At 43.3% G+C, this 26,074-nt stretch overlaps 3 protein-coding genes across 7 annotated transcripts in view; 2 read left to right on the forward strand and 1 right to left on the reverse strand.

Moving 5' to 3' along the window:
* LOC139554874 (semaphorin-3F-like) overlaps positions 1-3,288 on the forward strand; it is a 107,445-nt gene extending 104,157 nt beyond the window's left edge. For all 5 annotated transcript variants that reach the window (XM_071368121.1, XM_071368103.1, XM_071368138.1 and 2 more), the window contains 2 exons: positions 219-352; positions 546-3,288. In XM_071368121.1, the coding sequence (XP_071224222.1) occupies positions 219-352; positions 546-1,019 (608 nt within the window). In that variant the 3' untranslated portion in view covers positions 1,020-3,288. The remainder of the gene's footprint in view (positions 1-218; positions 353-545) is intronic.
* A 6,952-nt stretch (positions 3,289-10,240) lies between these two features.
* Positions 10,241-16,561, forward strand: LOC139554978 (guanine nucleotide-binding protein G(t) subunit alpha-1). Its single transcript, XM_071368318.1, has 9 exons — positions 10,241-10,537; positions 12,745-12,787; positions 12,886-13,027; positions 13,378-13,535; positions 13,912-14,040; positions 14,232-14,361; positions 14,914-15,067; positions 15,284-15,498; positions 15,738-16,561. The coding sequence occupies exons 1-8, from the start codon at positions 10,432-10,434 to the stop codon at positions 15,472-15,474; spliced, it is 1,053 nt and encodes a 350-aa protein (XP_071224419.1). The 5' UTR covers positions 10,241-10,431; the 3' UTR covers positions 15,475-15,498; positions 15,738-16,561.
* A 49-nt stretch (positions 16,562-16,610) lies between these two features.
* LOC139554972 (ER degradation-enhancing alpha-mannosidase-like protein 1) lies at positions 16,611-25,980 on the reverse strand. The gene is made up of 12 exons (XM_071368312.1): positions 24,908-25,980; positions 24,332-24,404; positions 24,117-24,220; positions 23,573-23,744; positions 21,583-21,766; positions 21,299-21,473; positions 21,002-21,122; positions 20,510-20,680; positions 20,330-20,403; positions 20,143-20,239; positions 19,180-19,365; positions 16,611-18,966 (listed from the first exon to the last, which is right to left on the reverse strand). Exons 1-12 carry the CDS (start codon positions 25,372-25,374, stop codon positions 18,877-18,879), a joined length of 1,914 nt encoding a protein of 637 aa, XP_071224413.1. The 5' UTR covers positions 25,375-25,980; the 3' UTR covers positions 16,611-18,876.
* Between the last annotated feature and the right edge of the window lie 94 nt (positions 25,981-26,074).

A 26,074-nucleotide genomic window follows, 5' to 3' on the forward strand; every position in this document is an offset into this window, starting at 1 on the left:
TGAGGTTACCATTCAGTGTGACAGCAGCAGTATCCAATAACATCACATGTGTATAATATTATGAAAGGGGAATGTGATTTTGACAGAGGACATGATTTTGTCAATTCTACTACTGTGCTACTTCACTAACTGTTGAGCAGTAATTGACTGATTTGGTCTGAGGAAATGATGCCTGAAACACATGCATGTGATGTCATGATGCTTATGCTTTGCTGCAGCCAATAAGAACACGCTGGAGATGGTGCAGTATGGGGTGGAGGGCAGCACTACGTTCCTGGAGTGTCAGGCCAGGTCCCCTCATGTGTCCCTCAAATGGCACCTGCAGAGGGAGAACAGCGACAGGAGGAAAGAGGTAAGTCAGGAACTCTCATCCCACTGTAGCTGTACTGTACTCTACTGTATTGACTCTTATACAGCCTGCCTTCTAAACAGGCTGATAATCAGACAAATGACTACTTTATTATTTAACAATATGGCCTGCTGTTTATGGAAAATGATTGCTAAATGAATGCAATGATAAATGAATGATATCTCCCTGCTGTCAGATCCGCTCTGAGGGCCGGACACTAAAGACAGAGCTGGGTCTACTGCTGCGTTCCCTCCAGTTATCAGACAGCGGCGTCTACCAGTGCACGGCCACAGAGAAGAACTTCAAACACACGCTGGTCAAGCTGCAGCTGGTGGTCCTGTCCAGCCGCACGGTAAACAGCGTTCTGGTAGAGACGGGCAGCCCGGCCCTGCCACCCCTCCAGTCCAGCCCTTGGACCCCCAGCGCGGGTCAGTACAAGGACCTGCTGACCATCCTGAGCCAGCCAGAGATGGGCCTGATCAACCAGTACTGTCAGGACTACTGGCAGCTGGGAGAGGGCAGTCCGGGGGACCCCATGCTGGCCGTTGGCAAGGCCAAGGAACTGAAGGAGGTGAAAGAGCAGAAGAAGCCCCGCAACCGCCGGCATCATGACGATGACGATGAGCGTGAGGACGATGACGATGAGCACACCACCCCAGCCGAAACATGAGGCCGTAGGCTTATACCACAGGCCACACACTACCCCAACACCCGACACCCAACCCCCTGTCCCATCTGCTTTCTCCCTCTCTGCACAACCCTCCAAAAATGGGAAAGACTTCAATCAAAGGATTAAAAAAGGTAATGATCAAAAGCGATAAGAAAGAGAAACCACTACAAGCAAACAACAAACAGGTTCTTCTTAACTGTTAAAAAGATACACAGTATTTATTGTAGGTTGTACATAGTAAGATTCTGTGGATTTCTTTGTACTTAAATAGAAAACAAGGATTTTTTGTGCAAATCTGTGCAAATAGGATTGTTATTATAATGATATTATTGTTGGTAGTGTTACTGTTTATTACAAATGGTGTTCTTACATTGCAAAAACCGTTATGTTCTGTATTTTGGATGAAGCGCAGCAACACATCGAAAGGACATTTGAAAGTGTAAATATCTACAGCTGAATGGACTGATAAGAATGCTTTCTAATAGGTTTTGTTAATTTGGCTCCGTGTTGGATCATTCCACTGCTGGCAGTATGCAGTCTGAGGTGGGAGGAGTCAGATCACTGATGTGTGATGAACCTCCCCCAAAGACATGATGGACAGTTGATTCCCACAGCCAATGAACTATAAGGATGTCACTTCAAGGCACTTCATTGGACACGCAGATAGATGAGGAAATGCCCATAGGAGGCTGCAGCTTTGAGTTTGTCCCACAGCCACAGACAGACACGAGAGTGAAAGGCCTTGTGGGAAATGATGCCCTCCTCTTCCTTAGCCAGCCTAACTGACCTAACTGGGGTGAAACAAGACTTGACCCCAAATTCCCTCGAGTATTTTCTACTCTTCCAGAAGCTGATGAGGGGTGCCTGTGTCTTCTGTGGTCCAATCTGGCTTTCTTTCAACCCCATTTGTTATATTTACATTGATATTGCCAGTCTCTTCCAGAATTAGTTGCTGTGGACTTTTTGTGTGTATATGTAGTATATGTAAATATGACATCTCAATGTTGTACCCTTGAGGCTGTGATAGTTAAAATAAGCGTTTTGGGGGATGGGATTGAAATAACATTGACTTCCCTTTGTACACCATTGTTCAATTGAGATTAGAATTTCAAGCAGGTCACTACATAATTTGTGACAATTTGATTATGCACAATTACGACAAGAGACAAAGAAATCTCTTAGTCTCCATACTAATCCATAAGTATACTGGTTTGCATTCCAGCCTATACCTATTCTCCTTATGAGGTCAGTTGTTTCATATGAAATGCGCTGAACATTTCTAAACTCCTCCAATCCTCCCATGTAGTTTCCAATATCACAGCTCTCCTTGTAATATATATACCCTTCGTCCACATTGTTTTATGTCAGATAGCGCAACAATTTCGCCTGCACTGATTGGCGGTTGAGGGACGAGCGTCTCGTAGGAGTGACGCCACCTGACGTAAGACAATGGTTAGTCCATGGAAGTCACTAAAGGGAAAGTGCGCAAAGACTGTTTTAAAAATGATAGTGTAACATGTTGGAGAGGGTTACCATAGGTTACCATAGGTTTGTCAGAGCTGTTGTCCATCTCCTACAGAAGGTAAATGTTACACAACTCTCACTAAAGAGTTTATTCAACTTCTCTGATCAGCCGTTGTTGATGGTATTCTGCCTGAAAATGTGTCAAAATCCACAGATGTGTATAGCAGAGAAGACTCCGTCTCCATGTACAACTCTATGTATATAGCTACAGCCACTAGAATGATCTGCTCTTGACCACAGGAAAACACATACCAAACTCTTTGGGATGGTGGCTTTTCATTGTGTGCATGAAATGTATTATGTATTGTATATGATATTAGTCCAAAAAGCTATGCTGTGGATGTCAGTGGATGGAAAGGCAGATGGAGTCATACCCTAGTTGGGGAATATTCAACACACAGAGGCCCCTTTGTCTCTTTAGTTCTCCTTCTCTATCTCTCTTTACCTCTCCTCTCTCTTTCTCTATTTACCTCTCTCTTTCTCTCGTTCTCTTCCTTTCTCTCTTCTTCTCTCTCTCATCCTCTCTCTCTCGCTCCCTCTTTCTTTCCAAAAAGTTTTTTGTTGTTGTTGCATATTTCAAATATATGCATCTTTGGCAAATTTTTGGTATGGGTTATTTAGGAAAAATCACTTAGTATGACATAAAGCACAGTTGATGTTATTGTAATGATTTGTGTAAATGACTATTTCTCCTTTCTCATTGATGTTGCTGACTAATAAATTAAAGCTCTATATTTTATAAAAACAGAAATCATTTTTATATTCATATGGTGCATGGATAACTATACTGAACAAAAATATAAATGCAACGTGCAACAATTTCAAAGATTTTACTGAGTTACAGTTCATATAAGGAAATCAGTCAATTTAAATAAATTCATTAGGCCCTAATCTATGAATTTCACATGACTGGGAATACAGATACACATCTGTTGCTCATAGATACCTTAAAAAAAAAAGCTTCACAATGGGCCTCAAGATCTCACCACGGCATCTCTGTGCATTCAAATTACCATCGACAAATCCAATTGTGTTCGTTGTCCGTAGCTTATGCCTGCACATAACCCCACCGCCACCATGGGGCACTCTCTTCATAATGTTGACATGAGCAAACCGCTTGCCCACACGATGCCATACACGTAGTCTGCGGTTGTGAGGCCAGTTGGACGTACTGCAAAATTCTCTAAAACGACGTTGAAGGCGGCTTTTGGTAGAGAAATTAAGATTCAATTCTCTGGCACAGCTCTGCTGGACATTCCTGCAGTCACCATGTCAATTGCACGCTCCCTTAAAACTTGAGACATCTGTGGCACTGTGTTGTGTGACAAAACTGCACATTTTAGAGTGGCCTTTTATTGTCCCCAGCACAAGGTACACCTGTGTAATGATCATGCTGTTTAATCAGCTTCTTGATATGCTACAGCTGCCAGGTGGATGGATTATTTTGGCAAAGGAGAAATGCTCACTAACAGGGATGTCAACAAATTTGTGCATTTTTGAGAGAAATAAACTTTTTGTGCGTACAGAAAATTTCTGGGATCTTTTATTTCAGCTCATGAAACATGGGACCAACACTTTACATGTTGCGTTCGTATTTTTGTTCAGTGTATATACAGTGCAGTAAGGTCACATAGACAGGTTTCGGGTCTCGTGCACTGGCCTCAACCCTTTATTGCGTCAACTGATCCTAATTTGTTTAATGGTTCTTACAATTTACGAAAGCTGAGTGCTGGAGTTGTCCTTCTTCCATCTCTCAGAGGACACGCTGTGGATTAGGTTTTGTTACCATCTTCAGATTGAGGTCAATGAGATCTGTCAGGGGAAACTAAAGCCCTGTAAGTACCTTTGAGATCACACCCCTCAGTCTAGAGTAGGTTACTTTCTAAATGTAATCCATTACAGTTACTAGTTACCTGTCCAAAATTGTAATCAGTAACGTAACTTTTGGATTACCCAAACTCAGTAAAGTAATCTGATTACAGTCAGTCATTTTTATATCACTTTCCTTTTAAGAGGATTTAGAAGAAGACAAACATCTATTGCAGGATAAATCAATGTTGAAGTTTACATAGCTGGCCATTTATGGATGTTAAATTAACTTTATGGGTTGGTTATGTAGGCATCTTCTAACCCATCACTTTCTACTACATATAATAATACAATTCAATTATATATTTACAATTAAAAACCAAAGTCTATCATTATTCCAGTCATTCTAATAAATGTTATACCCCTTGATCTTCAAGAATAGGACTTGGAAATATGGAAGTATAGATTAGCCAAATTGTTTTACCTGAGAATAACCCCAAAAGTAAGGACTTATTAGCCAGCCCTACTCTGTTGATTATGATTTGTTGTCATGGAGAACTGATCGGGCTCATTGATTCGAGTTGGAAAATAAATGCTGCGCTCATGGAATGGCATGCTTTGGGCACTATTGAAAAGGGCTATTTATATGTGAAAAATGTATGCCATATGCTGCATTTGCTATAGGCCTATTGTTTACCTTTTAGTTGGTGATACTTTGATATACTGATAATATGCAGCTGTTTAAAGGGAAAATCCACAGATGAAACAATAACAAAATGGTCGCCCCGCCTCTGTTTTGGTAAAAAAAACTGAGGGATGGGCCTGGAGAAATGTAACCACTCTCAGATTAATAGACAGAGCTATGGATGCAAGGACTGACCTTTCATGATATCAAAATGATTGTTTTAACCATGTTATGAGGCTATACAGTGTTTGTTTACATTTGCAATGTTTACAAACATTGGAGAAAAACAAGATTATGTTTATGGTTCTGATGGGGTGCGAAAGGCATTCATAAGTTATATTCTTCAAGAATCAATGGGTATATATATATATATATACACACAGTGCCAGTCAATAGTTTGGACACACCTACTCATTCCAGGGTCTTTCTTTATTTTTACTATTTGCTACATTGTAGAGTAACAGTGGTAAAATACCACTATTACTCTACATTAAGAAGGAAATAAATTCTACAAATGAACTTTTAACAAGGCACACCTGTTAATTGAAATGCATTCCCAGTGACTACCTCACGAAGCTGTTTGAGAGAATGCCAAGACTGTGCAAAGCTGTTATCAATGCAAAGGGTGGCTACTTTGAAGAATTTCAAGTGTAAAATATTTTTAGATTTGTTTAACGCTTTTTTGGGTACTACATGATTCCATATGCGTTATTTCATAGTTTTGATGTCTTCACTATTATTCTACAATGTAGAAAATAGTAACAATAAAGAAAAACCCTGGAATGAGTAGGTGTGTGCAAACTTTTGACTGGTACTGTATATATAATGTATATATAAGTCCAAAAATGGATGTAGCAACTACAGATTGCCCCTTTAGGTCTATCACAAGTGTGAGAGTTTGAGCATGTGTCCATTAGGCCTATGGATTTGTATTTTTATCAGCAGGAATTAGATTGGAATAAATGTGGGGCTTTTATTGCTCATAGGGTGGGAACCACACTATGCAGGTGTTGCAAGAGCACCTTTTTCACTGGCTCTCCACTGGTTTCAAAAACAATGATTGATAGGCAGCTTAAACTTCTTGAATTCAACCATTATTGGGTTCAAATAGACATTTAGATTTGTGAACAGCCATCCACAACAACCACAATCCATAAACTACACCACTGCTGTCATCCTGACCTCCAAGCGTTTATTCAAGTTGGATAATCTTTGGATGCCGATAGCAGTTGCACCATTGGAAGACATAGTTTGGACTGTAGCCTACAAAAGCCTATTCCTGCGCCTTCCCGTGATCCATCAAACACATTTGGTGTGTCATCATAGCGGTCTCTGACTTGTGGTCAGACTCACTCAGGTGAACAAACTTAAACTTTTTTCAATGCTGATTTGAATGTCAATGAGAAAACAGAGAAGTGTCAAATATTTGTTTGCGCAAACATCCTTTCTGGATTTAAAAGTAATCCTCAAAGTAATCATCTAGTTTTTCAAAAGTATCTGTAATCTGATTACAATATTGTTGCTGGTAACATAACGGATTACAGTTACCATTTTTTTTTGTAATCCCTTACATGTAACAGATTGCTGGCTGTCCACTGGTTTCAAAAACAACCCTGAGAACTCCACAACCAAATCAAATCAAATCAAATGTATTTATATAGCCCTTCTTACATCAGCTGATATCTCAAAGTGCTGTACAGAAACCCAGCCTAAAACCCCAATCAGCAAGCAATGCAGGTGTAGAAGCACGGTGGCTAGGAAAAACTCCCTAGAAAGGCAAAAACCTAGGAAGAAACCTAGAGAGGAACCAGGCTATGAGGGGTGGTCAGTCCTCTTCTGGCTGTGCCGGGTGGAGATTATAACAGAACATGGCCAAGATGTTCAAATGTTCATAAATGACCAGCATGGTCAAATAATAATAATCACAGTAGTTGTTGAGGGTGCAACAGGTCAGCACCTCAAGAGTAAATGTCAGTTGGCTTTTCATAGCCGATCATTGAGAGTATCTCTACCGCTCCTGCGGTCTCTAGAGAGTTGAAAACAGCATGTCTGGGACAGGTAGCACGCCCAGTGAACAGGTCAGGGTTCCATAGCCGCAGGCAGAACAGTTGAAACTGGAGCAACAGCACGGCCAGGTGGACTGGGGACAGCAAGGAGTCATCATGCCAGGTAGTCCTGAGGCATGGTCCTAGGGCTCAGGTCCTCCGAGAGAGAGAAATAAAGAAAGAGATAAAGAGAGAATTAGAGAGAGCATACTTAAAATTCACACAGGACACCGGATAAGACAGGAGAAATACTCTAGATATAAAAGACTGACCCTAGCCCCCTGACACATAAACTACTGCAGCATAAATACTGGAGGCTGAGACAGGAGGGGTCAGGAGACACTGTGGCCCCATCCGATGATACCCCCGGACAGGGCCAAACAGGCAGGATATAACCCCACCCACTTTGCCAAAGCACAGCCCCCACACCACTAGAGGGATATCTTCAACCACCAACTTACCATCCTAAGACAAGGCCGAGTATAGCCCACAAAGATCTCCGCCAAGGCACAACCCAAGGGGGAGGCACCAACCCAGACAGGAAGACCACGTCAGTGACATAACCCACTCAAGTGACGCACCCCTCCTAGGGACGGCATGGAAGAGCACCAGTAAGCCAGTGACTCAGCCCCTATAATAGGGTTAGAGGCAGAGAATCCCAGTGGAGAGAGGGGAACCGGCCAGGCAGAGACAGCAAGGGCGGTTCGTTGCTCCAGTGCCTTTCCGTTCACCTTCACACTCCTGGGCCAGACTACACTCAATCATAGAACCTACTGAAGAGATGAGTCTTCAATAAAGACTTAAAGGTTGAGACCGAGTCTGCATCTCTCACATGGGTAGGCAGACCATTCCATAAAAATGGAGCTCTATAGAAGAAAGCCCTGCCTCTAGCTGTTTGCTTAGAAATTCTAGGGACAATTAGGAGAACTGACAAAAGCATGGAAGAATTTTTCTGCATCATTTTTGGACAGAACATTTCTGATTTTTGCAATGTTACTTAGATGGAAAAAAGCTGTCCTTGAAACAGTCTTGATATGTTTGTCAAAAGAGAGATCAGGGTCCAGAGTAACACCTAGGTCCTTCACAGTTTTATTTGAGACGACTGTACAACCATCAAGATTAATTTTCAGATTCAACAGAAGATCTCTTTGTTTCTTGGGACCTAGAACAACCCTGAGTATACAGTATCCTCAGTGTGTTCCACAAGTGTGAGCTGAGTAATGTACAGTGTCTTCGGGAAGACATCATTTTCTACATTTTGTTAAATTACAGCCTTATTCTAAAATGATGAAAAAAAATTATCCTAAGCAATCTACGCATAATGACGAAGCGAAAACAGTTAAAAACATTTTTTTTTACACATTTATTGAAAATTAAAACCAGAAATACCATATATACATAAGTATTGAGACCCTTTGCTATGAGACTCGAAATTGAGCTCAGGTTCATCCTGTTTCCATTGATCATCCTTGAGCTGTTTCTACAACTTGATCCACCTGTGTCCACCTGTGGTAAACTGTATTGATTTGGAAAGGCAAACACCGGTCTACATAAGGTCCCACAGTTGACAGAACATCTCAGAGCATAAACCAAGCCAAACTGAGCAATCGGGGCAGAAGGGTCTTGGTCAGGGAGGTGACCAAAAACCCAATGGTCACTCTGACAGAGCTCTAGAGTTCCTCTATGGAGATAGGAGAACCTTCCAGAAGGACAACCATCTCTGTAGCAGTCCACCAGTCAGGCCTTTATGGTAGAGTGACCAGACGGAAGTAAAAGGCACATGACAGTACTTAAAGACTCTCAGACCATGAGAAACAAGATTCTCTAGTCTGATGAAATCAAGATTGAACTCTTTGGCCTGAATACCAAGCGTCACGTCTGGAGGAAAGCTGTCCCCATCCCTACGGTGAAGCATGGTGGCAGCATCATGCTGTGGGGATGTTTTTCAGCAGCAGGGACTTGGAGACTAGTCAGGATCGAGGCAAAGATGAACAGAGCAAAGTACACATCCTTGATGAAAACATGCTCCAGAGTGCTCAGGACCTCAGACAGGACCTCAGACAGGACCTCAGACTGGAGCTCAGGACCTCACCTTCCCACAGGACAACGACCCTAAGCACACAGCCAAGACAACTCAGGAGTGGCTTCGGGACAAGTCTCTGAATGTCCTTGAGCAGCCCAGCCAGAGTCCGGACTTGAACCCGATCGAACATCTCTGGAGAGACCTGAAAATAGCTGTGCAGCAACGCTCCCCATCCAACCTGACAGAGCTTGAGAGGATCTGCAGAGAAGAATGGGAGAAACTCCCCAAATACAGCTGTGCCAAGCTTGTAGCATCATACCCAAGAAGACTCGAGGCTGTAATCGCTGCCAAAGGTTCTTCAACAAAGTACTGAGTAAAGGGTCTGAATACTTATGTAAATGTGATATTTCAGTTTTTTTATTTTTTATATATATTAGCAAACATTTCTAAAACCCTTTTTTTCCTTTGTCATTATGGGGTATTGTGTGTAGATTGGTGAGGGAAAAAACTATTTAATCAATTTTAGAATAAGGCTATATTTTAACAAAAAGTAAAGGGGTCTGAATACTTTCCGAAGGCACTGTATGTTGTAGTCTGTGTAGTCTTTTTCATTATACGGTGACGTCAGCTTTGTCATGAGAGGCACACTTCAAATAGAGTGAGTCTCTAAGAGTTAGACAGTGAAGTCCACAGCAGTAACTACCTCTGCCCTGCTGTAGACCAGTGGTCTGTAGAACAACGGGAACTATAGGTGAGCTTCTCATTAACAAGCGATAGCATGCATCATTGTACACTGATCAACTGTACACCTTGTTTCCTCTTTGTGTTAGAAATCTCACCCCTAACCTCTTTCAACCTCACTTACTTACTACTTACTAAGGTATTGTACTCCTCGTGGAACATAGGCCAGTGGATGAATAGATGTCTTTCTACCTCCCTCACTCTTATCAAGGCAGCTGAGGCCAGATAAGTACTTGAGCCGATGTGCATCTTCCGCTGAGCACAGCAAAGTCCTCCTAAACCTCAACCTAAAAAAGGTTAGGTCACTCATACGCCATGTACCCCTGCATCTGGTTCCCCCTGCCCCAGGAGTCTTCTGTCCTTGTGCCCTATTGGTCATCCCTGATCAGGTGGACAGAGGATGCCTAAAATCTTCTCTAAGACTTGAAAACACTCAATCATTTGCCTCACCGGTGTTCGTTAAAAGCAGTTGACGTGCCAGCTGCGTAGTTGACGACACCAGTCGGCCCTCTAGGTGATCAGCTAGGACGGTTTTCCCCGTTTATTTGGTTTTGAGCAGTACAGGGCTGAAGCCGGGGTGTGAGCATGGGGGCCGGAGCGAGCGCAGAGGATAAGCACTCCAAAGAACTTGAGAAGAAACTCAAGGAGGACGCAGAGAAGGACGCCAGGACAGTCAAGCTGCTGCTTCTGGGTAATGTCTGCCTGTCTGGCCCCCTGGTCCTCTGGTCCTCTGCTCTGGGGAAGGGCCTGGGTGGAGGGTGTTCTATGGGGTGCCTCATCATAACCTGGTATCCAAACTATGCACTAAATGAGTCATAGGCTCTAAGGCCCTATGTGACTGTCCAGTGGTTGGCTTGAGTCTTATCTGGTCAAAGGTCTGTTGCTCGGGATGGCTTCTTAGTATTTAATAGAAGGTGAAAAGGTTTCTTTCTTAAAAGCAACCTTTTGATCCTAAGTGTGTAATCCCATGTTTATATTGCTGAGTAGACTCTACTATACTCTTAGGAAAAAAGGGTTCCAAAAGGGTTCTTCGGTTGTCCCCACAGGATACCCCTTTTTGGTTTCAGGTAGAACCCTTTTTGGTTACAGATAGAACTCTTTTGGGTTCCATGTATAACCCTCTGTGGAAAGGGTTCTACATGGAATGAAACAGGTTCTACCTGGAACCTTAAAGGGTTCTTCCAATTGTTCTCGTATGGGGACAGCTGAAGAATCCTTTTAGGTTCTAGATAGCACCTTTTATCCTAAGAGGGATGGGGATAGAGATCGTTTTGTCCTCTGTCGTTTAGCCTTGAGAGAGATGTGAAGATCATGTCCATAGTAGTCTCCTGTGGTGTTGAATAATGCAGGTGTGTAGACAGAGACAATGTTATCTTGTCTCTTCGTATTATATTGTTAATCATGCAGTTGCCCTAAACCACATTGGATTGTAATTTAGACTTTACCATCCTTGCAAACTCATTAGGTAAATGTCAAAGCTAATAGAATTACTATGCCAAATACATTTACCCTCTTGTCGACATATGCTAAATTGACTGAAAATGCTGATATTCAGATGCAATACATTTTGCATTAGCAACAACGGTTAGGCTAAGCATCCTTGGTCACTCTGCAGGAGCCCGAGGCTGTAGCTTATCTCCCCCTGGCTTTCACACTATTGTTCTGAACACTTTGGTAATTACTCACCTCAAGCCCCTGGTAATCCTCAAACAACAATTGTTGCAGTACAGAAGTCTTAACCCCACACTACTGCACACACACCCTAACCTAATTACCCCAATGCAAACCTATTATAGCTCCACTGACCCCAACATCCACCCTTAACCTAACACCCTGCACCAATACTTCATGAACTAAGTCTTAGCAAGTATCTAGGGGACAAGAGAGAGAGGAGAGGAGAGAGACAGAGACAGAGACAGACAGACAGACAGACAGTGGGAGGGAGCACTTTCAGGACCACAACATTGATTGTAGATTCCTGAGTTGTAATAGCCATGTAGTGAACACATGGAACACATGCAGACTGAGGTGGTTCTGCTGACAGAAGAACATTCAGCACAGCATCTCTTGACACTGTCCCTGAGGGGCCTCAACACCTCATAGACACGGCCAACTAATAACCATGATGACTGTAGAGGGGCAGCAGGGTCAACTAATAACCACGGAGACTGTAGAGGGGCAGCAGGGTCAACTAATAACCATGATGGCTGTAGAGGGGCAGCAGGGTCAACTAATAACCATGATGGCTGTAGAGGGGCAGCAGGGTCAACTAATAACCATGATGGCTGTAGAGGGGCAGCAGGGTCAACTAATAACCATGATGACTGTAGATGGGCAGCAGGGCCAACTAATAACCATGATGGATATAGATGCGAAGCAGGAGAGAATAATAACCATGACAGCTGTAGAGTGTGCAGCAGGAAAGTGAGTCATACTGTATCTCTGTGACAATATAGGTCAGGGATAGAGAAAGTTCTTCCTGACATCAGCTTTGAAGGGGCTTAGGACAGGAGTAATGAGCTTGGTGCCCTTGTGTGGCTCCTCTGTGGGCAAATGTAGACACCAACTCAACAGGGAGGACCATAACAGGTCAGGAAAGAAAACGGAGGGAATAGTTGCAGAGGAATGTTAAAGAAAGGTGGAAAAGGTGAAAAGTGAAATAGAATAAGGGAGTACACTTTGTGACCTGTCACTTCCTTGTTTGCCCCTTAGTTTAACACTGCAGCCAAGTGGTCATGTTTGGTACTTTAAATGTGATGCCTACTTCTATAGAGACTGATCTACACCCTCCCAAAACCTTGCCATGCACCAGATAATGGTCTCCTACCACAGGCTGTAATTTATATATACAGTACCTGAGATCTAAATAAGTGTACTTTTTTCCCCACTTGTGCATAGGTGCTGGAGAATCAGGAAAGAGCACAATCGTCAAACAGATGAAGTGAGTCTAGTAACACTATTGTACCAAGTTAAATGTCATAAAAGGATCAGTGTCTCAACAATCAAATTAATTTGTGGATTCTTGTGTTCTCACAACAGAATTATCCATCAAGATGGTTACTCTCTTGAGGAGTCTATGGAGTTTGTCACCATCATCTACAGCAATACCCTTCAGTCCATCATGGCTATTGTAAAGGGTATGACTCAACTCAACATTGGCTATGGTGACTCCGCTCAGCAGGTAGTTACTGACTGTCTACTGCAGGGTTCCCAAACTCGATCCTGGAGCACGTTTTAGTTTTTGGCCTAGCACTACACAGCTGATTAAAATAACCAACTCATCATCATGCTTTGATTATTTGAATCAGCTGTGTAGTGCTAGGGAAAAACCCAAACCGTGCACCCAGGACCAAGTTTGGGAAACATTGTTCTACAGAACACTATTCAGACAGATGGATTACATAACATAACCAAGCCAGGCATCATATTATTTGGGATATGATGTTCCTTTGTCAAACTGGGTATAGTACGCAATCTAAGTGTGGAGGTATGATTTTGTACTTGCTTATGTCTGCGTGTGTTTGTTTGTAGGACGACTCCAGGAAGCTCATGCATCTAGCAGACACCATTGAGGAGGGCTCCATGCCCAAGGAGCTGTCTGACATTATCATCCGGCTGTGGAAGGACACTGGCATCCAGGCATGCTACGACAGGGCCTCCGAGTACCAGCTTAACGACTCTGCTGGATAGTAGGTTCCCTCTCCTGGACTGGACCAACCACATCCCCGTTCCCTTTTCCCCATGACAGCACACCATCATATCCACAAAGGGCTGGTTTCCCAGACACATATTAAGTTAAATCCTGGACTAAAACGCTCTTTGAATGAAGGATCTCCATTGTGAATGCTTTTTAGTCCAGGACCAGGGTATGTGTCTGGGAAACTAGCACCTAAGAGCTTTGTCCTCTCTTACTAGTCTGTTGATGAAGCAGATGAAGGTGGTTTTTCATAATCACTCTCTCCATGTCCCAGCTAACTTTCTGAATGACTTGGAGTCGCTGGTCCAGCCTGGATATACCCCTACTGAGTAGGAAGTAACCCCTCTCTCTCTCGGTGTCCCACCTAGCTATCTGAATGACTTGGAGAGGCTGGTCCAGCCTGGATATATCCCCACTGAGCAGGACATGTTGCGATCCAGGGTAAAGACCACTGGTATCATAGAGACCCAGTTCGGCTTAAAAGATCTCAACTTCAGGTGAGGCTAAAAACAAAACGCAAGACAATTATACCCGCATTAATCCCCATTGATCAGAATCACAAAAACATTGAAAACCAACAATTATCTTTAAGAAATCTAATGAGCTTAGATGACCATAACATTGTAATAATATAGTAATAACATTAGCGATCAACATTGACATCTGCCTCTCTCTCGCTGTCCTGCAGGATGTTTGACGTGGGCGGCCAGCGCTCAGAGAGGAAGAAATGGATCCACTGCTTTGAGGGAGTGACCTGTATTATCTTCATCGCTGCTCTGAGCGCCTACGACATGGTGCTGGTGGAGGATGACGAAGTGGTGAGATATCAGCATCATCATCATACACACTAGATTGAAGGAGTCACTGTAGGATGAAGTGGTGATATATCATCATACACACTAGATTGAGGTAGTCACTGTAGGATGAAGTGGTGAGATATCATCATACACACTAGATTGAAGGAGTCACTGTAGGATGAAGTGGTAAGATATCATCATACACACTAGATTGAGGTAGTCACTGTAGGATGAAGTGGTGAGATATCATCATACACACTAGATTGAGGTAGTCACTGTAGGATGAAGTGGTGAGATATCAGCATCATCATCATACACACTAGATTGAAGGAGTCACTGCATTGTCTCACGTCAGATAGCACGGCGGCCGTCTGCACTGATGGCTCCTGGAGATGCTTGTCACGTTAAAATGATGCCATCTGACGGAAGACAATGGTAGTCACCGTGGCACTGTATGGACAGAGTAGTGGTCAGAGTAGCGGCTTTGTGATCTCATGGAGAGATTAATTGTATAAGAATCAGTTTAATTAGCTTGTTTCATGCATGTAATCCATCTGTGATTCTCTCATGAAGAACCGAATGCACGAGAGTCTCCACCTGTTCAACAGTATCTGCAACCACCGCTACTTTATTGCCACCTCCATCGTACTTTTCCTCAACAAGAAAGACGTCTTCACCGAGAAGATCAAGAAAGCTCACCTCAGCATGTGCTTCCCCGACTACGACGGTGGGCTCACAACAGCAGATCTGCCACTGGCTTATTCTCCGTGGAACACTCAGTGTTTTCTCAATGTTCTTTTGATGTTAGACCAATGTCAGCTCTTAACTATTGCATATTGTGTTTGTCATCCGTAGCATAAGCAAGCTTTGATTTCAGCTCTTGTTGACTCTTTTGACAGTATTGTAAGTATTATTTCCCTAAATGTTGTTGGATTCCCTGTAGGCCCCAACACCTATGAGGATGCTGGTAACTACATCAAACTCCAGTTCCTGGACCTGAACTTGCGGCGAGATATCAAGGAGGTCTACTCACACATGACCTGTGCCACAGACACAGAGAACGTCAAGTTTGTGTTTGACGCCGTAACTGACATCATCATCAAAGAAAACCTAAAAAGCTGTGGTCTCTTCTAAGAGCCACGCCGTATAGCCATATAGGTGAGTGGAACTCTTCTGGTCTAGACTATACTAGGATACTGAGAGATTGTCTGCCTCTGCCCATTGAATCCCAAAGCCCCATAGTAAACTATAGTTTACCTGAAAGGCGCCACACACAACTCACTATGAATCAGCACATCATTTTCTCTGTCACCCACCCAATGGCACACACGTTATCTCCTCTAAACACTCCTCTGTTTCAGGCCTAACTCCTATCTCCTCCCCCTTTCAAACTGCAGGCAACAATCTCCTCAAGACCGGACCAAGATGAGAAACTGTCACTACGAGCTGCCATTCTCCAATAGATTACTACACACATACACAGACATGAATTCATACAGTCCAACGCAGCATCATAACCAAAGACAATTCAGTTCATTTGAGACCTTGACGAGCCCTAAGAGAGGTGTAATGTCAGATGATCTCTCCTGTACATATGTTATAAGTCGATCATAATCAAGCTGTCATCCTTTCTTAAAAAGTCTTGAATAGGAACTGTAGTTGAATCATCGACCCTTCGGTCAGCAGAAAGTGCTTCTTCTCCCAGACAGTAAATGTGAATAGGTGTAAGGCAATGTATCATCTCTACGCTCCAGTAACTGGCATATAAAGCCATAAGAGATGGAAACGAGACGGAAACAAGATGGCCTCCACCTGCACACGCACTTCAACTTGTGTTATAATAAGTTACAAAACCCATTCATTAGCAAAAATGGGTTTTAAGTGTAGATAAGGCATACTAGAACAAAGATTGAGCTGTTAAGTATAGTGGGCACAATATGAAAAGACCTCAAGCTACTGGAGAGGACCAATGTCACATGAAATCATACCAGTTCATTTTTATATGTCAAACATCAAAGAATTGCAAAGGTAAGGGTAACTTGTATGTATATCTCTAACTGATGAGCAACTGTAGTAAAAATGTAGTATTTTGTAGTTTGTCGCTTGGTCACAAACCAATTTGAATGCCTTGTAGGTCTTTGGGCCACACATTCTGTACAGAAAAGACAAAGGATGTTACTGTGAAATGTGAATCAGATGTTGAGTTATTAAAGCTTCTGTAGAAAACTAACCTCTCTGTGAACTACTTATTGAATAAATTCCTCTCAGTATTGTCACGTTATGTACTTGGCATTTATTTCACATACAATATTTTTATAGATTTTTCTGACAATAAGAGAAAACCATTCCTACAGCATTGTATGAACTGTTTGGTAGAGGTCTAAAGCCCACTTAGTTAAAACTCAAGATGACCTGAGAGAAGAACGTTAAAACTCAAGATGACCTGAGAGAAGAACGTTAAAACTCAAGATGACCTGAGAGAAGAAAGTTAAAACTCAAGATGACCTGAGAGAAGAAAGTTAAAACTCAAGATGACCTGAGAGAAGAAAGTTAAGTCCTGTTTAGATTATCTAAGACAAAAATTGTAGAATTCACAAGACAGAGGCAAAACAAGATGTCAAGAAGACAATCACAAAAAAGAATCCCTGAGTTTCCTCCCCACATACTGGTACTTGACATAGTCTGTTAGCACCATTAAGTCAAGGGAAGGTGGCCTAAGGGAGGACCATTTGCACAAGGTCGTCCACATACACATACTGTACTGCTGTGTACTAACTCTTTGGATATACAACAAAATTCACATGAACATGAACTAACAAAGCAGCACAACCGGTGTATAGCCGCATGAATAGCCCTTCCTTGAATATGAATACTAGGAATAGAAATTCATAATTGTTCAATAGAGACATGATACTCTTACACAACCTTAAACATTACACACTTTATGGCTTTGTTTAAACCCACAGGAAGTGTCAATAATATTGTACTAAAGAGGAATGATTTCCACCTTCTAGACCGGTCACAGAATGGAAGTTATTAACTTATTTCACAACCATCTTGGCTTTTATATTAAGTCAAGTCTGTATTAATAAGGTACCAAGTCACGTCAGCATCAATAAGGTGTCACGTCAGCATCAATAAGGTGTCACGTCAGCATCAATCAGGTGTCACGTCAGCATCAATCAGGTGTCACGTCAGCATCAATCAGGTGTCACGTCAGCATCAATCAGGTGTCACGTCAGCACCAATCAGGTGTCACGTCAGCACCAATCAGGTGTCAGCGTCAGCACTCAATCAGGTGTCACGTCAGCATCAATCAGGTGTCACGTCAGCATCAATCAGGTGTCACGTCAGCATCAATCAGGTGTCACGTCAGCATCAATCAGGTGTCACGTCAGCATCAATCAGGTGTCACGTCAGCATCAATCAGGTGTCACGTCAGCATCAATCAGGTGTCACGTCAGCATCAATCAGGTGTTACGTCAGCATCAATAAGGTGTTACGTCAGCATCAATAAGGTGTCACGTCAGCATCAATAAGGTGTCACGTCAGCATCAATAAGGTGTCACGTCAGCATCAATAAGGTGTCACGTCAGCATCAATCAGGTGTCACGTCTGCATCAATCAGGTGTCACGTCTGCATTAATACCAAGTCTGTATAAATAAGGTACCAAGTCAAGTCTGTATTAATACGTGTCGAGTATATATTAAAAAGGAGCCAAAAAGACTAAGGCACTATGGTTCATGTGACTGTAAATCTCACTGTCATGGCACATAAAATGACATAGATACATCCACCTGCCTATTGCAAGACAATTGCATGATAGTCAGGAATGCATATATCACACATCCACCTCAGATAGCTGAATAATACTGAATTAAAAAAAGATAACAGGATGCCTCAGAAGCTGAGGCTTCAGAAGAGTTATCAGTTGAAAACATAACTGTGACAATCCTAGTGAGGCACTAGTCACCCTGTATATCTTTTTTTTGCGTAAAGCACTTAAAATTATGCTGTGAACATTAAACAGGTATCTGGATGGCACTGTTCCCTCAACCCAATAATAGTTCACAGATCGGCGGTATGTTCAGAACACCTAGCTACACACCTAAACCAATGCTCGAACACTAAAGCCCTCATCACTGCTTCATTCATTCCTCAACCAAAACATCCCAGTTATAATGACACCAAACAACACCCAATGAGTCACATTCAAAATGTTGTGGAACAGGATTCCAGCAAACCTTTTACTGAATTTTTTTTTTTTTTAAAGATTGTCCTTTACAAAATAAACTTCCCCTTCTGAACGCTAAGTGATGCATATTCTAAAACAATAATGCAAAAAAAAATCAAAATGCTTTTTTAAAAAAGGTCCTAGAGAGTATTGTCCACCATGGTCCTGAGCAGCAGAGCGGTAGAGGAGCAGGGTGAGGTGAGACGATAAGTGTCTATTCCCCTCTGTCCCCTTCACACAACAAGTTGTGTCTGAGTTAGTGAGTCTACAAACTGAGGACAGACACAGCAGTGATCTCTCCTCAGAACAGTCCCACCATGTGATCGATCTGTCTCATGTACACACTCTTCAAAGGCAGGGAGTACCTCCGCTCCTCAGAGACCCTGTCACACTGAAGAAAGGAAGCAGAGGAGAGTGGATGATTTGTACGAAAAATAAAACATAGGTCATCTATCAACAACCTAACTCCGCATATTTCAAATATGTTTGTGCTTATTTAGCATAAAGAAATGTACGTCATTCATTACTGTATATTTTAAGCTGCAATATTTGATAATGCAGGCAGTGTCAGGGTAATATATATTTATATATCAGAGGTCATTACATTGCTATTGTTGATAGAAAATGACCCGTTGGAGGTCTCCTGGTCTGTCACCACTCCCTCCTCACAGGGGAACAGGTCATTCCACTGCTTCTCCCGGAAGCGCGTGTCAATAGGCACCACATGGCCCTCTGTGGTGAAGATGTACTTGTTCTCTGATTTGTGCAAGGGGTTGTCGTCATCAAACAGCTGGAAGGAGAATGTCACAGGATTAACTAGAATGACAGGTTCTATTAGCTCAGAAAAGCCTGTTCCAGTTTCTGACCAACAGACAGTACAGGTACATACCAGGTAAAGGTATTTTCACACAGTACAGTACAGGTACATACCAGGTAAAGGTATTTTCAGACAGTACAGGTACATACCAGGTAAAGGTATTTTCAGACAGTACAGGTACATACCAGGTAAAGGTATTTTCAGACAGTACAGGTACATACCAGGTAAAGGTATTTTCAGACAGTACAGGTACATACCAGGTAAAGGTATTTTCAGACAGTACAGGTACATACCAGGTAAAGGTATTTTCAGACAGTACAGGTACATACCAGGTAAAGGTATTTTCAGACAGTACAGTACAGGTACATACCAGGTAAAGGTATTTTCAGACAGTACAGTACAGGTACTATAGGGAGTTTTTCCTAGCCACCGTGCTTCTACACCTGCATTGCTTGCTGTTTGGGGTTTTAGGCTGGGTTTCTGTACAGCACTTCGAGATATTAGCTGATGTACGAAGGGCTATATAAAATAAACTTGATTGATTGATTGAGGTACTAAACAGCTCAGGCTAATGTTCCTATCGATCCAGTAAGGCCAGCAGGCTAGTTTCTTTTTATTGGCATGTAACTGATATGAATGTTGTATTGTCAATTTGTTTTCTACTGTATTTAATTGGCACTTTAAACGTGTATATGATACTGCAACAATTTCCCCATGGGGACAATAAAGTCAGTAAAGTAAAGTACATACCAGGTAAAGGTATTTGCAGGTCTCGCTGAGAAAGAAGCTCTCCATGCGATCCTCTTTGGACTTGTCCACCACGTGGTGAAGAGTGGCATACCCACACCTGTCATATCCACACATCAGTTTAGGGAACAGTAGAAACAGACTTCCTAACTCTCTAAAAGTAAGTGTTTTTCAAAGACCCGACTTATACCTGACTTTGGCATTTTTTTCCAGGCTCTCAAGGATATCCATTCCTACGTGCAAATAGAAAGGATTTTTGGTTGCCTGTGAGGGGAAATGAAATAGCTCAACTCAAAGCAGCTCAAAACAAATAAAATGAACAAACATTCTGTATCAAATGTTGTCTCCAATGCATGTGAAGCACTGGTACCTGGTAGAGGAGATAGGTGGACTCCACCAGTTCTGGCCTCAGGGGGTAGACGAGCACGTCAGGCGCCTGTAGCTGCCAGTTGTACCTCTCCGGCAGGGCCCCGAAGCGCTTCCAGATGGCGTAGTAGAAGGCATGCATGCAAATGGCCTCCTCAACATCACCATTCAACACCTGAGGTGGTCAGACACGGGGTCAGAGCACAGACACGGGGTCAGAGCACAGACACGGGGTCAGAGCAAAGACACGGGGTCAGAGCAAAGACACGGGGTCAGAGCACAGACACGGGGTCAGAGCACAGACACGGGGTCAGAGCACAGACATGGGGTCAGAGCACAGACACAGGGAAAACATCATAATCAGTAGTAACGCTGTCAGGTTGAACATACACCAAGGTATTCTACTGAACAACATTTATTGGGACATTGTAGGTTGAGGACATATGAAGGGTTTGTACTGCTCCCCATTCTCAGAGAGAAAGAGAGAGGTGTCTACCAGGAGGCCAGGGAAGAAGGCTTGCAGGGAGTCCATCCAGGTGTTCATGATCTGGCCGTTGAACATGTTCACATTGACGTAGAGTGGAGGGTCCCCTTCTCCCTCATTACATGACTCCCTCCTGCAGGTCAACATCAACACACACATTACCTTTACAGAACGTAGATCAACACTAAACATGCCGCCACATTACTAATATAACCTCAAATATAGCCAGTCATTCAACACACAACCATTAGAACACTGTGTATCCGCACAAACACACCCTTATCAAGTCAATTCAAGCACAGGACTGACCCCATTCTCAGGTGGTTCTGGATGCTCTCATAAGAAGCTTGGAACATCCGGTAGTCCTCTTTCTCTCCAAACAGGATGTAAGACTTAAGCAGGTACTCATAGAAGGAGTCCATCCCTGCTCCCAGGCCACTTTGTATGCCAACCCACTGTCCCGTTTGAATGTTCACCACATTCCCTGAGAGTTGAAGAGAAGAGGTAACCATGTGAGAAACAACAAGAGAGAAAGATGCAGCTACACATGAGCAAACATCTACATACAAACTACAAAGATGATCTCTACTCACCTAGCAAACCTGTCTCGTTGCTCCTCAGGTTCCACAGGGCTCGGACAGCCCGTCTGGCCACCCACTCAAACGTGGAGTCTCCAATCAGACGGCTCAGAATGCCAAACTCCACCAGCAGGGAGCCAGCCCCAGATGTGCAAGTCTCATTGATGCTGTCTGGAGAGACACCACTCTTCAGGTTCACCTGAGGAAATGAAGTGACAGGGTAATCAGTCACTGAAGAACATTAGTTATTTCAGTACGGCATAGTTGTGCTCGTTATACACTGCTCAAAAACATAAAGGGAACACTTAAACAACACAATGTAACTCCAAGTCAATCACACTTCTGTGAAATCAAACTGTCCACTTAGGAAGCAACACTGATTGACAATAAATTTCACATGTTGTTGTCCAAATGGAATAGACAACAGGTGGAAATTATAGGCAATTAGCAAGACACCCCCAATAAAGGAGTGGTTCTGCAGGTGGTGACCACAGACTAATTCTCAGTTCCTATGCTTCCTGGCTGATGTTTTGGTCACTTTTGAATGCTGGCGGTGCTTTCACTCTAGTGGTAGCATGAGACGGAGTCTACAACCCACACAAGTGGCTCAGGTAGTGCAGCTCATCCAGGATGGCACATCAATGCGAGTTGTGGCAAGAAGGTTTGCTGTGTCTGTCAGCGTAGTGTCCAGAGTATGGAGGCGCTACCAGGAGACAGGCCAGTTCATCAGGAGACGTGGAGGAGGCCGTAGGAGGGCAACAACCCAGCAGCAGGACCGCTACCTCCGCCTTTGTGCAAGGAGGAGCACTGCCAGAGCCCTGCAAAATGACCTCCAGCAGGCCACAAATGTGCATGTGTCTGCTCAAACAGTCAGAAACAGACTCCATGAGGGTGGTATGAGTGCCCGACGTCCACAGGTGGGGGTTGTGCTTACAGCCCAACACCGTGCAGGACGTTTGGCATTTGCCAGAGAACACCAAGATTGGCAAATTCGCCACTGGCGCCCTGTGCTCTTCACAGATGAAAGCAGGTTCTGGAGAAGCCGTGGAGAACGTTCTGCTGCCTGCAACATCCTCCAGCATGACCGGTTTGGCGGTGGGTCAGTCATGGTGTGGGGTGGCATTTCTTTGGGGGGGCCGCACAGCCCTCCATGTGCTCGCCAGAGGTAGCCTGACTGCCATTAGGTACCGAGATGAGATCCTCAGACCCCTTGTGAGACCAGATGCTGGTGCGGTTGGCCCTGGGTTCCTCCTAATGCAAGACAATGCTAGACCTCATGTGGCTGGAGTGTTTCAGCAGTTCCTGCAAGAGGAAGGCATTGATGCTATGGACTGGCCCGCCTGTTCCCCAGACCTGAATCCAATTGAGCACATCTGGGACATCATGTCTCGCTCCATCCACCAACGCCACGTTGCACCACAGACTGTCCAGGAGTTGGCGGATGCTTTAGTCCAGGTCTGGGAGGAGATCCCTCAGGAGACCATCCGCCACCTCATCAGGAGCATGCCCAGGCGTTGTAGGGAGGTCATACAGGCACGTGGAGGCCACACACACTACTGAGCCTCATTTTGACTTGTTTTAAGGACATTACATCAAAGTTGGATCAGCCTGTAGTGTGGTTTTCCACTTTAATTTTGAGTGTGACTCCAAATCTAGACCTCCATGGGTTGATACATTTGATTTCCATTGATAATTTTTGTGTGATTTTGTTGTCAGCACATTCAACTATGTAAAGAAAAAAGTATTTAATAAGAATATTTCATTCATTCATATCTAGGATGTGTTATTTTAGTGTTCCCTTTATTTTTTTGAGCAGTGTATATACACATTGTCTAAACAACCGGTGAAGTAAATGTCAAGACTAATAGTGGACCTCTGTTGTTGTTTAATGGTCTTAGATCTACCTCCACCTGTCTAGTATTTCCCCGGCCTGCAAAGCTAGGCCTGTCAAATCGTTAAGAACCCAGGACAGACCAGGCCATTAACCATGCAGCTCTCCTCTCACCCTGGGGTGGGGGATGCCTGTGCTGGTGTTCTCGAAGGCTGGCAGCAGGCGGACTGCCAGGTCGTGGGCCAGGTGTAGTAGCTCATTGTCATAATCGTCCAGGCCCACGTCACCGAAGGGATGCTTGGGGTCGGTCAGGAGGATGTGAGCAGAGATCAGACTACCCAGGATCCTGGAGGGACAAAGAATGAACGAATGAGACAACCACCAAGAGAATTTAGAAGACCGTCCTTGTTTAAACAGTAAGGTAGCTAGGATTCAGATAGATGCATTGAACTCTGCTCCTACCACTAGATTAGAGCTACCATTGCCCTACTTTAAACAATATAAACACTAAACACCCCCTCCCTCCCTCCACCACAGCACCTGCAATTTTTTGTTTTCTTTGCAGCTTGGAAAGATTACGAAATTATACTTGTGGTTTACAGAAATGTGAGCTGCAACTCCACCATGGTTGTAAAGCGGTTTGCTACAGCTTTACATCTGTAACTTGACACTGAGCTAACAAAAAAAGTGTTAGTCAATACGGATATTGCATTTATACCGGATGTTAGCCTCAAACACTTGCACAGTGGAGTCCTTGTCGAAAGATACCGTGTCTATCACCAACTTCACAGCTCTATGGAACTCCGACACATTCCCCAGCACCTGGAGCGAGAAACATTACCAGGATCATTGAAAAACATCCTAAACCGTTTTAATACCATTACCCCAAAAGCTGACACAAATGAAACAGGAATAGAAAATACAGCTGCTTACCAGTAGTGTGTCTAGGGTGTCAATGAGTGTCAATGAATAGTTTCCCAAGACATCATTGATGTTGATGTTTGACCTGAAACAACAGTAGTGAAACAAATAAAAGAGGCTTGACAATAATTGAGGGTATGCACATGTAGGCAATAATGCAAACACCACGGTGGGAATTGTGGGACTACATTCAACTTGATCACAAGCTGAACAACTTAAATGGATTGACCCTGTTTCAGCATGAGACAAATTAAGTTTCGTCCAGTTGTGCATTTTCTTTGTGCCTTTTGTTATCAGATTCAAAAGAATGTCGCTCAAAGTAGATAAAGCGGAAAAGCAAATATTACACCAGCCTTACAGTAACTGTATTTGGTTAGCTATTTACATCACCTTAACCAGATTTGATAACAAGTCCTGCATGACAGACAGATGCAAATTACAATAACCACACAGTTAACATCATCCGTCACAATGTAAATAATGAATGGACACTGGACACACACTTCAGCTAGTTGTACAGGGCAGTCTACCACCCAAATAATCAATTGCACGTGTGTGTTACCAGATTGGTTCTAGGCCTATACTCACGGGTTGAGAACGTCAGGACCTCTCCCTTGACAGTCAATGGGATTCAGCTCATCTTCGGGAAAGGCATATTTCATGTAGTTGTCATATCCAAAGTAGAACATGTCTTTGGCCATGCCTTTCATCTTTAACTTGAGTGTGTCCGGGAAGGAGCTATATCTCCTGTCATACTCATCCCTGTCCCCTTCAAAGAGGCTAAGGTAAGACTTCTTCTTAGGTGAATCTTCTTCACCAAGTTTGGCACAAGTGGTCCTGCTTTGTGCGTCTCCATGGCCGTGTATTCGTTGTGACCATGAATTGTCACTTGAGGATGTCCCATCATCCTCATTGAAAAGTTGTATTTTGTGCAAATTTAAATTTAGGGGAAAGTTGAACCCCCAGCTAGGTCCCAGTCCAAACGCTAGCCATAGTAGACAACTGAAAGTCAGTCTGAGTACGACGAGATCAACCAGTATCGACTTCCATTGCATCTTTGTTCTGGATCGGTCTTAAAATACATAGTTCAAATCGACAATCTTTGATGAATAAATGGCGGATTTGTCTTCCGTGTATTGCTTACAAGCCACCTAGGCTCAGCTGGCTGACAAAGTCGATAGCGCGCCACACTTTCTGTCAACAAACCCAGCCCCTCGGTTGTCATTAGTTACCACAGCCACAATGTAAAATGTCTATATGGTAACAATTCATGATTTTGTTAAGATATGTTCCCTTAATTTAAGGTTAGGCATAAGATTAGTAACAAAGTGGTTAAGGTTAAAATCTGATTTAAAAAGATATTAAAGAAACAGGCGGGGTTTAGGTTAAAGCTATAATTATGACTTTGTGGCTACGGTAACTAGTGACGAACCAGCCCTTCCCGGTTTTAAGGTGTGATTGGAGCTCCAGGTATGTCGTCAAGAAAGAGGGGGCAGGCGCGTTTCAGCAATTGGCTACCATGCATGTCAGTCTTGCCGTGTGTCAAGGAATATCACCTTTGCACCAATAGAAAACACCCACAAGCATTAAAAAGTAGAGGGGCTCAGACAGGTAAAGAGTCAGAAAATACCAGTGTCAAAACCAATCTGGAGGTATAACATTTTTTTTTTGCACTATCCGACATTTGTTTGCGTTTCTGATGTTTTCGAGTTAAAATCATAGTTTGAGACTATTGGTAGTAGGCTATGATTATTG

The sequence above is a fragment of the Salvelinus alpinus genome, chromosome 2, assembly GCF_045679555.1.
Source record: "Salvelinus alpinus chromosome 2, SLU_Salpinus.1, whole genome shotgun sequence".
NCBI classification, from domain to species: domain Eukaryota; kingdom Metazoa; phylum Chordata; class Actinopteri; order Salmoniformes; family Salmonidae; genus Salvelinus; species Salvelinus alpinus.

Coding starts and splice junctions, on each gene's coding strand:
- LOC139554978 (XM_071368318.1), top strand. CDS start 10,432: ATGGGGGCCGGAGCGAGCGCAGAGGATAAGCACTCCAAAGAACTTGAG. Junction 13,028..13,377: donor ATGGTGACTCCGCTCAGCAG/GTAGTTACTGAC, acceptor GTTTGTTTGTAG/GACGACTCCAGGAAGCTCAT. Junction 14,041..14,231: donor TTAAAAGATCTCAACTTCAG/GTGAGGCTAAAA, acceptor GCTGTCCTGCAG/GATGTTTGACGTGGGCGGCC.
- LOC139554972 (XM_071368312.1), bottom strand. CDS start 25,374: ATGCAATGGAAGTCGATACTGGTTGATCTCGTCGTACTCAGACTGACT. Junction 23,745..24,116: donor GTGTTTGAGGCTAACATCCG/GTATAAATGCAA, acceptor TTGTCCCTCCAG/GATCCTGGGTAGTCTGATCT. Junction 20,681..21,001: donor CCTTCTTCCCTGGCCTCCTG/GTAGACACCTCT, acceptor TGACCACCTCAG/GTGTTGAATGGTGATGTTGA.